Source organism: Dermacentor albipictus, chromosome 6 (genome assembly GCF_038994185.2).
Source record: "Dermacentor albipictus isolate Rhodes 1998 colony chromosome 6, USDA_Dalb.pri_finalv2, whole genome shotgun sequence".
Lineage (NCBI taxonomy): Eukaryota > Metazoa > Arthropoda > Arachnida > Ixodida > Ixodidae > Dermacentor > Dermacentor albipictus.
In genome coordinates, this window is record NC_091826.1 from 43,704,287 (window position 1) to 43,719,479 (window position 15,193).

The following is a 15,193-nucleotide window of genomic DNA, read 5'->3' on the forward strand; positions in this document are numbered from 1 at the left end:
AAGGAAAGCGCTCGTCCTTGTGTTGCCCCTATTCTTCGTCCCTGTTTGTTTGCGCACAAAAAGCTTCTTTAACAGCTTTATTCTTTTCGCCCGAGGGCATCTTAGCTATTGTTTCTGTTTTTGGAAATGTGTTTAGAAAATAGGTAGTTCAGGGCGAGAATTGCTAATAGCTGCTGCATATGATACTTTTGTTCCATTTCTCGCTGAAAAGTTCGCGTCCCGTTTGGGAAGTCATCATACCTCGATGCTGCCTGAGCAAACTTAGCACGCCGAAAGATTTGTTTGTTTCACAACGTAGTCCCTTCTTGAATGTGAGTTTTCTACTCAACTGAATTCTTATACTTACGCTGCAGACGACTAAACCGGGCCTTGCCGCCAGCGCTCATCTACTTTGACTGGCGCTGCTCTGCCTTTAAATATATCATGTGGCACCTCTCTCTAGTAATATAAAAAAGTACTGAAACGTTAGTCAATCTTTAGCTTTGTACGTTTCCAAGCAGCTCCCTTGGGGTATTAAAAATTCCACAAACTGCAGCGGGAACGGTAGTTCATCGGCGTATGCAGCAGAATTGCATGGGCTGTACAGCACTAACACGCGCTTTTATTAACCCGTGTGTTTGGCGACTTCGTTGGATAGTGTACGCGTTTCCATCAATACATTGGCAATTACTCTTCTTGAGGTGACTTTGACTGCACCTATTCGGCGATGTCACATGTATTCATAGGCAGAAAAATCACAACGGCATATGCAGAGATTGCACCGTGCGTATTTGTTTGATAAGTCTGCACTAACGACGGGTGCTTATTATTCAGGTACAGAGGCAGCATTGCGGCAATGGTAGAATAAAAAAAAAACATCGAGAGATCGCATCATTCAAGAAAATTTATCGGCTAGTGAACATGAGCTCCACGTCATGTAAATGGGGTTCATGGCGTTTGACTGCGGGACACACCTTGCACGTATGTGGACCATGTTGTCCCAAACACCGCTAACATCGCGTTCATACCCGCTCGCACAGAGGTCAGCATCTTCCCTACAGCTGTCACCGCAGAAGCAGCAGCCTGGCACCCGAACAAAGGAGGAATCACAGCCGAGAACTTCAGCCATCCTTGCTGCAAAGGGTTGTCGTCTGCTACTGCTCCCGCGTGTACTGTTGGAAGCGTCCGCTAGGTGGCTTTCAGTGGCGCCTCTAAGGCGGTGCACGAGGCGTATAGGCAGCCGTGCCCTTTCGCCCCTCCTCCCAACCCCTCACCCTTTGCCCTCTCTCGCAACGCACTCACCTTCGAGAGCCTACGCGCGCGCTCGCCGGCCCGCCGCCAGCTTAGCCGGCTGCATGACGTTTCACGTCTCGTTATCTGCTGTTATCGGGAAGCGTGCGCTGCTGTGCGTTGACCGGCGTGGGCAGTTTCGTCAGTTTCGTAGCCCTCGATAGCTGCGTGCTTGTGCTCCGTCATGTTTCACCCGTTTCACGACTCGCACCGTTCACGCATCGTACAGTGTTGTACGAATACCTCGAAAACAAGTCCTGCAAGGTTGTCCCGTGTGCCTAAACACAACAGGTGTGGGCGCAGACCCAAGAAGACCAGAAGGCGCATGTACACCAACACGGCCTTGTCCATGTGTGTGCTCCATGAGTCTCCGGACGTCGTTGCGCCTTGATTGTGCTATACTTCCCGCTTACCGGTAGAAATAGCTGACAAATAGATGTGCCTCCTCATTGTCACCTGGTCTATCACTTGTGTTTTTCTGTGCCTAGTTTCATTCTGCAACTTCAGTAACTTGCCCAGCTTTTCCTTCCGTGCTCAGTGCTTTTTCTGTGTCACGTTCTATAAACTTACTAAGAGTTGAAAAATTACTGTTCGTGTTGTTGTATCATCTCAGTAATCACCGATGGGAAAACCGCCCGAACAACCTTCGTGTGTAGGCAGGATACGCTTTCTTTTTTCTTCTGAAAAGCATCGGTATTCCAAGTCTCCTAAATGCAGATTCCTGCAGTTCGTGTTTAGTACACAAAGGGGTGCCCAGTAGGTACGACTTAGCGCCGTAAGTGACGTAATTTTAATGCTAAGCATTGCATTCGCGGTGAAAGGAAGGTCGTGTTGTTGGCTTATTTTACTTCGTCTTTGATTGAGGAATAGGCCTTTCTGCGAATGCCATGTCTTGTTCATTTTGTTCAGTAGAAATAAAGCTGTCAAGCATTTCATGTACGTTTGTGCAAGTTTATAAGTAAGCTCTTGTTTTTATTTTTGGTATGGCTTTCAAGTAATCTTAGCATTTTATTCTATTTTGAGGTGTTTTGTGTGTCATTGTTTTTGCCATTACCAGTGAATTTTCCCTCCCTTTAGTTGTCATGACTGTCATACACATCGTCCAGTTTTTTGCAATATCTCAGTGAGTATATTGGTAGCTCTCAGTGCGCATTTCAGAAGCTCTTCTACACTTTAGTCCTTAGGGTAATATATAAAAATCTATCTTTTATATGTGTGTACATGAAACGGCCTTGGCGTTTTCTTCAGTTTCATTTTTGTTTATTTCCGTGTCTGTGAACTTATGTGTTTCCTAGTAATCATGTACTTGTCATGCATTTTCCACTTTTGTTTATTTTCTGAGCGTGTATCATACCAAGTTATGCGAAAATATCTGTTTTTGGAAACGGAAGTTAATAAAACAGGGCCAAAGATCTGTTGCGTTGAAAGTGGAATTTATGTACGTTCTGGCATATGCTGGCTTACTCAAAGTATGGACAAGGCTGCGTGCGGGCTAACGCATAAAGACCTGCCGTGGTTGCTCAGTGGCTCTAACAGAGGAGTGCTGTCGTCATCGGCAAAGTACTTGAATGCCCCGGGGGAGTCTCTAATCATGCCCTGCATTTACCTCAATTTCTCGATTATTAAGGCCCTGTTCGCGATAATACTCACGCCTTAGAGATTCTCGAGAACTAATCTACCAGTTTAGCATGACCTAATATTTGCCTTTAATGTCCCTTTGAAGAACCCCAGGTGGTCTTAATTTCCGGAGTTCTCCAGTACCGCATGCATCATAATCGGAAATTGGTTTAAGCACGCAATATCCTATATTTAAATTTTTGCACAGGTGGGACTAAGCAGTTTCCGTGATTTTGAACGGTAGTCATTCCGTAGAAATGTAGAAATAAATTTGACTAATAGACAATCTCCCCTTGTCGTCATTAAGGGTGCGGCAAAGGTTGGCTTCCAGACTGACTGAACCAATAGCCCAGAACTTCTACCCACGGCCATGAGGTCAGGTCATGGCAACCCAACACTTCCGTAATGGCGACTGAGGCCGAAGCTGAACAGCATCTAAGAGACGACAAGGACCAGCAGGGGACTGCTGCCATGGAGTCAAATAGAGTTCTTGTTGGCCATTAGACTCCATGGCCTGATAACCGGTATACTCTTCATACGTGACTGACTATTTTTCTCTCCACGCTTACTAAGTTTTGCAGGCTTTGCCGACTTGCCAATTTTGTATTTTTCAATTGCTGTGCCAAACTGTGTTAGGACAGTTGTTTACTGCTGTTCATTTTCCTATTGTGCTAAAGACGTTTTCTTATGTATCTACTTGATGATCGACCTTGTCCTTTGTTGGAGACACCGTGGTGACACTTCAGATGCATTCGGCCTGTTTACGTAAATAACTCCGCATTGAGTTGCGCAGGGTTAACACTGACATCAGGACAGAGGAGAACATATAGCGTTCCATGTCCTCGGTCTTCTTTATCTCGGTGTTTACCTTATGCTACTGTACACCAAGATTATGTACGAGCGATTCCAAATTTCAAGCGTATTGACGCTATCTGAAAACCCTCTCATTAGAAACGGGCAGGTGACGCTTATCACCCGCTTTAATTGACTCGCACTATAAGGAGATCACTTGCGCGTCGGCACGGGGCTGTGCGGTAACTGAGGGAGAAGAAATGAGTGTTGCTCTAGCGGCCGCGGAGAGTTACCGCGCAAACAAATCCCTCACAAGAAGAATGAAGCATGTCGTAACTACATCAACGGCAGAATTGGCCAAAGGGCGCTCCAAATCTCCCTCCGCGCTGGCCAACACGAAAGACGAGTTAGGCGACATTTTCTGCATACCGGGACACCCTGAAATTGGGGGAAAGCACTGGGCGGATAGGACCGCTCGCGAGCATACTAACCGAGCGGACCTAAATATAGACCCCGATGACTTCATGACGGTGATCCCGACGTACTCGGAAATACCAAATTGTGATAGAGGAACGAGGGTCAAATACTCCCCGCCCCATAACATGCTTAATCAACAGAGGCAGTTTGCTGGCGGAAGCTGCTAACAGGAACCTTCCCAAATCTACACTCGCTAAGGAAAATCTCCCAAACCAATACACGGACTATGCCCATGGTGTGGCGCAAAACGCACCCTTTATCATATCACGTGGGAATGCAGCAAAAACAAAACATTCCAAAATATAGAAAATCCAAGTGCAGAGCAGTGGGAGAGTGTGCTCTCCAGCGGCAACCCATCCCTCCAACGGGGGCTGCCCGACGCCATGCCCAACGAGCAGCCACGCTCAGTGGTGTCCTGAAATAGGGGTGGCAACCCTGCAAGACGCGTGAGTCACCATCGACAAGAGGAAGATGGAAGCACTCGGCCTGACCGATGAATGGCTGTAAATTACAGCAATTAAGTGTATCCTATCCTCATATAAAACGCTCCCCCTATTTCACGTTCTCTTAGTTGTTTGATGGGTGAAAACATCTGTGTTGGAAAACGTAGGTATGCATGCACGCTGTTTGCCATGTTGGGCCTAGCTTCAGGACGCCTGTGTAAAGCATGTGTCCGCAAGACCTAGCAAGCTCAGGCGTTGTGGAGTGGTAGAGTAGCTGACTACCGCGCAGAGGGCCTGGGTTCGATCCTAGCGGGAACGTTTTTCTAATTCCTGGTGACAGCTGTGACGGACAACGGGGGCGGAAAACATCGCCAACCGCAGCGGCTTTTCAAATTAGCCCATAACAGTTTACGCTGTAAAATGAAGCAAAAAAAAAGCTTGCGTTAAGAGTGCCAGTTGTCCGGCCTTGGCACTGCATGGATAAGAGGTGTCAGTTTTCGAGCGCGCAGCGCTTTGGCGCTTGCTCCTGCGGCCACCGTCGGCATCGGCGAAACAAAGCGAAGGAGCGCAGCGAAGGATGAAAGAGCGAAAGCGGAGCGTCGCGGGGGATGACAGCGGATCAGGGCACAGCGAAGGCGCGAGAAGAACAGCGTAGTGTGGCGACGATGGCTACGAGATGGCACCAGAGTAGCGCGCGTTGTCTGATTGGTCTGTCGGCGGCGGCTGCTGCTGCTATGAATCTCTCGCTGGCTCTCGCGATCTCCATATTGGCGAGGCAGTCACGTCACACTTCGCTCCGTTTGCAAAGTGTCGCATGAGACAGAGTGTCCTCGCCAGTCAATATATCGCAAAAATGAAAACACGTGTTCAGCTGCGCTTAAATTTCGCATTAGGCGGTACCGTAATCGTCGGTGAATTTTTTTTTCTTTTCGTGTATTTGTAGAAGCGCGAATTGACTAACCACGCCATCTTTCAGGTGATGAAGTTTGCTTTATGTGTCTGGTGCACCGTGCGTAAAAATAGTTGGTCGTTTGAAATTAACGCTAGACGCTATTTCAGCGCACGCCATGCCGTTTGTGCTGGCTTCGTCCTTGTTCTTAGCGCTGTTTACTGACACTCGAAGTCAACCGTGTCGTCTTTATTGACGTACTGTTGAAGGGAATCAACATCTCCTGAACACGGAACATAATGAATAGACAACAGACGCAGCTCCGTGCCTGTTGTGCATTCTTCATGTCCCGTTTTCTGTGCTGCTCCATTCCTTCCAACGCGTACCAACGGGCCCAGTTTAACACAGTTCCCAGGTATTGCACCTCTTGGTATGACAAGACTGATGAATCTAGATGTGCGACATTTTGCTGTCGCCGGAGCGGTCGACCTCGATAACGCGACATTGACAGAAAACAGACAAACTATTAATTTTGACGGTAATACAACACTTTGGCAATCACTCTTCTAATTCACGAAAAACACTCGAATTCACAAAAAAGATGATATGGGGAACTTCTACTAGTTGTTAAAAAATGAATATGAAAATATACGTACACTTGCACACAAAATTTTGCGGGGCGCGCGAGACCGATGCCTTCGCGCATGCGCGTCCCTCGGACATCTGCAAGCGTGCATGTTTCCACTAGAGTGTACTATAATAGTCCAGTATACTCGACTTTTCACGCTTCCTCCTTGCACGCCGGCGATATACGAGCCGCGAGGTGCCCCTCTTGCGATTGGCGCTGTGGCGTCTTCGGCGGGCAACACTTCGTTTACACTACGGAAATCAAGAGTTCATTTTTCGTCTTGCCTGTCCTCTCCTACAGAGCGCGTTTTCTGCACACGCTCTTCCCGGGGAGAACGCCCCGTTAGTAAAGAGAAAGGAAGGACGAAGATTGGCCACAAATAGGCGCAGCACATAAAATAAAAATGACTCGACGCGTTCTTCACCGGGCTCCGCGGTCGTGACTCGACAAAAAGCGGCCGCAGAGGCGCGCGCGAGCTCACCGGCGGTCACCGGCGACCATTTTGCCATGTACCGTGTCGCGATTAGATTTAGATTCGGGAGCCTCGTTTAAACTTTGTGCCGAACACCAGAGGTTAATAACTGTTCTTTGTTGCTTATAGAGGAGCTTCGCATATATGGTCTCCCTTGCTGCGCGCGCGGTCTCGCCTTCCCCTAGCTGAGGCCGGTGGGGCGCGTGCGTGCGTCGTAGCGAGTCGGTACACGGAGCGGGCCGGAGCAGGCACGGACTCGGCACCATGCATGCATGCATGGCGGCCAGGAGTGCTCGAACCCGCTGCGGTCGTCCAGCGCGCGCGGTATCGGAGCGTGCGCCCCAGTGAGCATAGCGAGGAGGCCCCAAATTCTAGGGATATTGTACCCGCTGAATAAACGTTCGCCAGAGTGACATAGATTATGCAACCCGAATAGTGCCCGCGGTGTCTTGAGATAAGCACGACACGAATGTCGTCGGAAATTTCGACCTGCCACCGAATTTCGGTGCTCGTCATGCATCTAAATACGTCCAACCAGCTACTAACACTTTGACGTTTGTGGTAAGTGTGAACCTAATGTCCGTTTTTGTAGTATTGTGCACTGCCGCCGGAATCTGTTGCAATGTTGCTATAGATTGGAGCGCAAAACCCTAGATTGTCTATCGTTTTCTTTGCTTTGAGCCAAAAAAAGATCACCGAGACGGCTTTGAGTCGAAAATAACTTCTTTTTTTTTTATTTTGAAAGAAACCAGACAGATACACATTTCAAGTCACACGAATATGCGAAAGGTGTACAAATCAGAAAACAAATGTCACCTCGAAATAATTTCTACATGCACAAATCAAGTTGGACGAGTCAGAAGAGGACACCGCAACGCAGCACGGAATATGACGTTGTGTGCGTGGTTTCATGAATCCCTTCGCAGTCGCGGCTTAAAGAACAGTATTCCTCTGTTTCACGACCTACTGTGTCACTACGACAAACTGATTGGAGAATAGGTATTTGTAGGAAATACGAACCGTTGTATTTGCTTAGATTACACTGAAGTCCGTGCACAATTTGCCTTTCACGCCATACTATGTACTTTTCTATTAGATTTAGCGGCTCCTAATTACACTGGCAACCTTCGCAAAACGCGCACTTCACTCTTAGGCAGACTCACGCGTTTCGCTGTGGTCAGATGTTTAGGGCGTCGAACTTCTGAAGGTAAGTTCTCGTCCTGACGTTCTACGCCGATGCCTACGCAGGAGCTTATCGAGTTATTTAAGGTTTCGACGTTGTCTCGCCACTGCTCGAGAGAAGTTGTTTAACGCGTCTGCAGGAAACAGTCGCTTTTCAAAGTGGACTTATCATACGCGGCAGGGTAACGATAGCAGCGTAAAAACAGCGTTTTGTTTTGACGGCAAAAAAAAAAGCATACGAATCGGATGTAAATGCAGTTCCATAACGTCATGGTGCGCTAGGCTAAAATCGCAGATCAAAGTTGAAGCCGAAACTTAAGTTCTCCGCCTTTTATAAAGCCCTCCGCACTGAGCGTTCGTGCTTCAACGTGAAACGCCACGTCATATGTTAAAGCACCGAATTTGCTCAAAGCACTGAGAAACCATTCAAGGCAATTGTCATTACACTGGTTCTCGTTTAGTACCGTCAGTGCGACATTGTCGCAGGAATAGCCAGGAGGGTCCGCAAAGAAATGACAGTGGACAGTTACTACAATTCCCGCTACAGCGGTATTCGCAAAGACAATGTGGTAAAAGTGATCGCTGCGGTGCCAGAGAATCCACTCTGCGAAGACGCCTTCCTCCAGGCTAAATATTTTGTCAGCGTTTCTCAAAGTTATAACGTACGCACCTGAAGTGCAACACACTTCAGAAATCCATGGGCGGCCGCCATGCGACAGACACACCTGCCGCATTAATTCCAGAGTGCTCAGCGATGCACTGGCGAATGCACCCAACCTTCGAAGGATGGACTCCTTTTCCGCGTGCCACAGTATGTTCGTTTTCCCTGAACTGGTCGCAGCGACGGCACCTTCACTTTCCGAAGACAACTTTTTCTGCTCAAAGCAGTCAAGCACTCTTCGGAGAGGCTGCAGTTGCAGCGCTAGCGCCGAAGAAAGATGAGCCTGAAGTCTATCAATTTTTACCCCCAAGTTACTTTCCGAGTCTCTAAGCGCAGCCGTAATTTCCCGTACTAAGGTGGCGTAATTGGCCTTTGATTCTTCGACGACTTCGTTCACTTGACTCTGAATTTTCGGCACGTGACCAGAGAACGGGTCGCTGAGGAGCGCCTTCAGCTCTTTCAGCCCGGTATTCAGCTGTGCAACCGTACAGCAGATACTTGACTTGAATTCTTCCATTTTGTGCACCAAGTTTTCCTCGGAACTCATGACCACGTCGCTGATCTCCAACAAACGCACGGCTTCACACTTCCTAAATAGTTGCAAGAGTTCGTCCATTCGCCTCCGAACTAATGCCAACTGCTGGTGACACGGGCCTTTCGGAATGGACGTCATTTCGTCCGTTGTTTCACTCAGGTCACGAACGTCAAGTGAATCACCACGTTCACAACTCTGTGCAGAGCCCGAAGACAGATCACCGCGGGAGCATCCGGCCGCATAGTGCGCGGCAAGCTCTGTGCGCTTCACTCTTCGTTCACACCGTGGGCACTGGAGGGCATGCAAGTCGCACTCTCTCTCGTAGTGCAGCAGTACAGCTTCGATGGTGCCTACGAACTCGCAGCCGTTGCATTCATTCCAACAATGGGCCTGGAAATAAAAAAAATGCGTTACGGGTGATAAGCTTCCGGCGTAGATATGCGTGACGAAACAGGGCCATCTAGAGATTACAATTGAACTTGGTCACGGAGTAACAATATTCACAAGTGATCAAATATTTTCACTGGTTGCCGCTGGGATGATTTCCAATGGCACCCCATCTGAAACAGGCAGAAGACCAGTAGTTCAACCTCGTTTAAATAATTAATTTGCACTACATATATTGTAGTGAAATCCGGTTACCATGTGTAACCGGGGTTGTTGGAGAAGTATGGGAGAGGCCTTTGCCCTGCAGTGGGCGTAACCAAGCTGATCATGATGATGACAAATATTGCGGTTTACAATTCAGCTTTCATCTACCTCGCATTTATCGCCGTTAAAACGTCTGCGTTTATGCTGTAATATTACCTACACCTGCTACGACCTCAGAAGCTTGCTAGCGTTTTACATTATTTCCTCCAGACTTCCGAACGCCTCCTATTTCTCTTGACCGCTGAGCAGTTAGAGATCATGCAGAGTCGCTACCTGGCACATTCCCTCGGAACCAGATCAGCGTGAACATGGCCATTGAAATACAAAATTAGAAATGAATACTGGCTTTAAGTGGCGGATATACTTGAAGCGACTATAAGGCATGCCGTAATGGTGGAGTGCAGGATAATTTTGACCGCCAGGAATATGGTAAAGCGCACCTTTGCGATTTCTTCACACAGACACACACAGACACACACATACGCACACAGACACACACAGACACACACAGACACACACAGCAGCCTTCATTGAAATGTCGTAGCCACTATCGAAGTCGAATTTATGACCGCGAGCACAGAGGCGCAACTGTATACATACTGCGCTAGGAGACCACACAATGTGAATTTCTCCTCCCGTCGGCTGCTTCCTAGTAGGAGGCACACGGACGAGTAAGGCAAGCTTGTAAAAACTGCTCGTTCTATTGGTGCAGCCCACCCACGTTTATTTCCGAAATTTTCTGTCGATAAACGGAATCACGCTGTCTCGCGCTGTCTTTGAGGTATTACAAGATCAGCGATCGTCTTTGACGAACGCGCTCGGCGTTTTCGCGCCACTATGCGTTGACAGCAGACGTCTCATTTTTTTATTGCGATAGCAATTATAGGGACACTGCAAGCGCATATGTGCCGTCGGCGTCGCCGTGAGATTCCGCATAAAGTCCAAGGGCGATAACACAGTCGCCGCGCGTCCTATACGCTTTATGCGCGAGTGAAAGCGTGCGAGGGGAGCCGACGACCACGGCTCAATCTCGTCCGCGCGAAAGCGACAGAAGCGGTGAGGCAGGAAGCGCGCAGCCCATTAAACTTGGTAAAGCAGCGCCACGCTTTGAAGAATGCAGCCTCTCCACTTCGCGCGCTCTGGCCGAGGCCGACGCCGCGTCGCTATTGGCCTAATAGCATCACGTGGGCCCTCGCGCCGTGCATCAGCGCCATTTTTGCTCGAGAGGCGTCTACGGAGTGGCGCGGAGCGCATGTAGGCGCCGTTGCTACGCTAGAGCAATGTAGGTGGTGCCACGGTCGACGAGGCAGCGTGGAAGAGAGGAGAAACGAAGAGGAGGGAGGGCGGAGGAGAAGAGTGTCATTACCTTACTAAGTTTAAGGGGTTTTACGCAGTCTTTCGTCGCGCACTTGGAGCCCAACATTGCGAGGCATCGCGGGAGACGGGAAAGAAGGGTGGCGACGTTCTACTCCGGCTACAACTGCGCATGTCGCGCCCAAGATCGCACGACCGTATCTTGAGAGCTATCTACGTTGGGGGTAGAGTCTAGGTGCGGCGACGGCACGTAGCTTTGTGCGTGCTGTGTGTTCTCGGCGCTCACTTTGCGTTGAAGCGATATAAAGCACGAATGTCGCTTCGCTCGCTACTGCTGCGGCGTTTCCTCACGCCTGCGTTTTGACAGCGAGTTACCGCGGTCACCAAGTGAGATGTGTACATGTTTGCTTGCGCGCGCGTGACACGATGCATGTTAAATTAGTTAGTATGCCTATGCTTACAAGTTTGTACTGCCGATAAAAGTACTATTCTGACTTCGTATTGCTGTCCACTAAATTGCTATCGCCATCGATGCTACGCCTTTCGGGTGAAACTGCCACTGTTTTCTTTTTAGCCACTGATGAGACATAATGCAATGCTATTTGTAATGTTCGGAAGAATATAAACATTAACTGTGGAATGTGAACTGCTGCAGTCATTTGATGGCTGAATCAGTCCTATTTGATATTTCACGTCAGTCAAGTGAGGTGGAGTAAAAATCACTAACCGCATAGAAACGTATTTAGGCTTCAACACTCATTGTGTAATTCACACACTGTACAGTTCCGTGAACGTCCTATCGTGGTTAAAGAAAGGCGAGTTACCAGCGGTTGACTCAAAAGAACGACAAGACCTTGCTGGGCTCATTAGTACGTGTGTCATGTGGTTTGTTCTTTTATGTTCTCCCATGCTTGTTGTTTGCGGGTGAACAGTGGCTCCCTGAGAATACCTCGTGTTTCTTTGATGTCAAGCGCTGCCGAGTCCCTCCAACTTCAACGGCACGTTGCCCCGCTTTGGGCTCTTGCAAAGCGCCCGCTATCTGAAATATACTTCACTTTCCACTTAGAGTACGCAATCTCCAGGCCTAGCAAGATTTTAGTACGTACTATCTCCGCTATGGGCACATATTTTCTCGTTGAGTAGAATCACACTCTCGGTTTCTGTTTCTCGTGCGCACCGAACTAGCCTATCAGGGTTTCATTTCGGCATTTATCACTAACTACGAATTATGACTGCTCCTTACATGAGTCTACGCTAACTTAGCGTGTCTTTTTCATCCCTAGCTTCATTGTCACGACCTTTTCATTGGCTGCAATGCATTGGCTTTCATTTTCAATAGGCTGCAAATTGTCTAGTATACAAGACGGTAGCGGCTTGAAATTCGTAACGCACGAACCCCAGAATCGACCTGAACTCAGCAATAAAGAAAATGTCTGCAACAAACTGCTTCTCGATGATCTCAAAATCAAGAATACGACTGCGAGGACAAACATTTTGTCTCTCTGAATACATCTTTAAATTATCATGCCGATTACGATCAGAATACCCTGAACCATCGCCTGAACAATCATAAAACGAAACCTGCCTCAATGTTAGCGTCCCTTGTGCTCAAACATAGGGTGGTTCTGTGTTATACATGCAAATATCTTGCGAAATGAGTCTTAACGCACCATTTCAAACATCCAACGCAAGCGGAAGAAATGACAAAGAAAATAATGGTGGGCAAAAGACAGTTCGTAGTAATCCCATGCGTTCATGGTCTATGGAAACAAACATGAAAGATCTAAGCATCACTCGCCCGGTCCCTCTCAACCAATTGCGCGGCAATGGTACGCCCGAAACCGACATGCAATAAACATCGACTAAGTTTCTTCGTCATGTGTGCGGTGTTCAGCCTGCCATAATTTTTTCTTTTTTTCTTGTTGGCGCAGTTACGTTCGGCAGACGGGCCGACGCAGTGGTTCTAAAGCGTGCCCGCTTGGCTACCGCCCACTACGGAGGGGGGAACGGTTAGTAAGGTAAAGGACACGAAAAGTAATATAGAGGTGGTCAGAGTGAACACACTTGGAGATGAATGATCGGTGACAGTCAACAGCGCTCGTACAGTCCAGTGGGCATGCGATCAGCCATATTTTCAATGATATCGCAAAGCCGTCGATCGCATGTTCGTGAGCGCCGTGTATATCACGGTGACCGGTGGAGAAGCGGGGGATAGCACGCTGACGCGCGCAATGCAATCTTCAGCGCAACCGTTGCGTGCCACGCCCTTTCGCCTATGACATTGCAAATGATTTGGCTTTGTGGCCGACGAGGCCCAATCGTACACACATATGCCCGCCGGTTCCTCGCTCGTGCTGATATTTTGCCACTTTCCAATTCCTTTTTAGCGCATGCGTCATTCCTGCGCTCAGGCAAAACAATGAAAAACGCATCGCAGATGTCATAACCTACTCGTGCACCTATTTGGCTTCACACCGTTTTAGGCAGAGTCGAGCAAGTATGTCTGGCAGAGGGATGCATGTGTCTTCGTGGCGTAGAATTAACTCGAGGGTTCTGTATTCATTGTGCGCGAACCATCAGTGGTCTCGCCATTTTAAGACCTTTACCGTGAGAAAAGCCGGAGCTCGCGTGATACTGCTAAAAATCTTGTTGATTGCGCTTCAAGAAGCGCCGTCGTGTTTTAGAATGTCCTGCGGAAGTTTTGGAAACTATTAGGTCCATTGCTAGAACACGAGGGTCATTCCTAAAAAGTGAGGCTAAAACGGTCGCGTGGACACGGGGCACTTGGAAATTTACCGGGCTTTGCAACAATAGTACGTCGCATACCAAGGCAACCCCAATGTGCAAAGTTAAATTATTTAACGCAAGATTCCGTCCGCAAGTTGCGGTAATACATGAAGTAGTTAACCCAACCGAAGGGCCGCACATGGAAGATGTACGGCTCCGGGAAACCCGCTGATTGAGCCTTTCTAACCGCACTATCCGCATACCTTGCCGCAGCGTTGCCGGCTCTCTGTTAAAGGGAGCATACTGCACTTTCTTAACAAGAAGTCTCCGCCAGTACCACGAGCAGAATCGAGCTGATATTCGCTCACCTTGAGGCTGCTCGCACTGGAGGCAGGGAAGTCGTTCCATAAGCACTCGCCCTCGTCGAACGGTTCCAGGTCCAAGGGACACATGCGGCGGCCATCTTGATCTCTGGCGTCGTTGCAGGAATCGCACAGGAAGTGCGAGCAGGGCAGCTGCACCGTTCTGCTGGGAACCGTGCGGCAAAGGCTGCAGACGCGCGGCTGCGGCACTTCTGTTGCGAAGTGGATCGGGCGCCAGTTCGCTCCGACGACGTTGTGGCCGCTCAACGTATGCACCACACTTGCCGCCGGGTCCGGCATGGCAGCGGCTTGGTTTGGGGGCGTTTGCCGCACTGAACAAGGACAGGCGAAGTGCCTGTTTCCGACTTCTTTATCCGGCGGAACGGGTGTTGTTCGACGGCTGCGATAAACGTGGTCACTATGGCTACGCGGATCTGATATCACGCCTATATACGCGCCGTGCACGCCGACGGACGCGCCACTGGTGGCGGCCTTGCGCAGAACACGCGGGAGAGGAGCCTGGCGCGCGCCGTACTTTGTTGTGTCGTTGATCGTGCTTCTCTGTCTTATTCCCGTTTTCAGCGCAAGATAGGCAACACCATTCGCACGTGTGGGGTGGCCAAAGCTTCAGGGAATGTCGAAGAAGAATTGTTGCAGGGGGGGGGGGGGCTCAAATACCGGTGAAAACGTGCCGGCGATACGGTTCTAATCATTCCCGGCAAAGCCTCAGCAACGTGAGCAACGCTGGCAAAACTGGATCGTCGCTTTCAAGGGAAATTTCTTTACCTTATCCTTTCCTTTGTCTCGTCGGTGTTTTTTTCCACTCGATAATAGTTAGACGCGTGAGCAACGAAGTTCATCTGCCAGCAGCATGGTGTTTAAAGGCATTTCGTTAAAGTTCGGAATGCTGTTTCCCGCTTATATTGTTTTCCGCTTCTTTACCGCGTTGCGCTACCTAGGCAGCACGACTGCACGAGCGCATTGCGTTGTATGTTAAAGCTACTGAAGTTTGCAAGAACTGAAATTGTTGGTTTTATGTGGCGCGGTAAATCCTCGCGCCAGCTGTCACGCACTTCATGTTTTACATCTATTTTATGTGTGGCTTTGCACATGTTTAACTGTCGCTAGTTGCTCCATGCATAACTCCATGCTCAAAGAATTCATAACCATGCAT

General features: G+C 48.9%; 1 protein-coding gene across 1 annotated transcript; it reads right to left on the reverse strand.

The window, feature by feature from the left end:
- Window positions 1-7,292: 7,292 nt before the first annotated feature.
- LOC135922000 (uncharacterized) lies at window positions 7,293-14,477 on the reverse strand. Its single transcript, XM_065456405.2, has 2 exons — window positions 14,026-14,477; window positions 7,293-9,355 (listed from the first exon to the last, which is right to left on the reverse strand). The coding sequence occupies exons 1-2, from the start codon at window positions 14,317-14,319 to the stop codon at window positions 8,066-8,068; spliced, it is 1,584 nt and encodes a 527-aa protein (XP_065312477.1). The 5' UTR covers window positions 14,320-14,477; the 3' UTR covers window positions 7,293-8,065.
- Between the last annotated feature and the right edge of the window lie 716 nt (window positions 14,478-15,193).

What these genes read in the sequence shown, in the direction of transcription:
- LOC135922000 (XM_065456405.2), bottom strand. Translation starts at nt 14,319, where the DNA reads ATGCCGGACCCGGCGGCAAGTGTGGTGCATACGTTGAGCGGCCACAAC. An exon ending in CCAGTGCGAGCAGCCTCAAG is followed by an intron (nt 9,356 to 14,025) that starts GTGAGCGAATAT and finishes TTTTATTTCCAG; the next exon opens with GCCCATTGTTGGAATGAATG.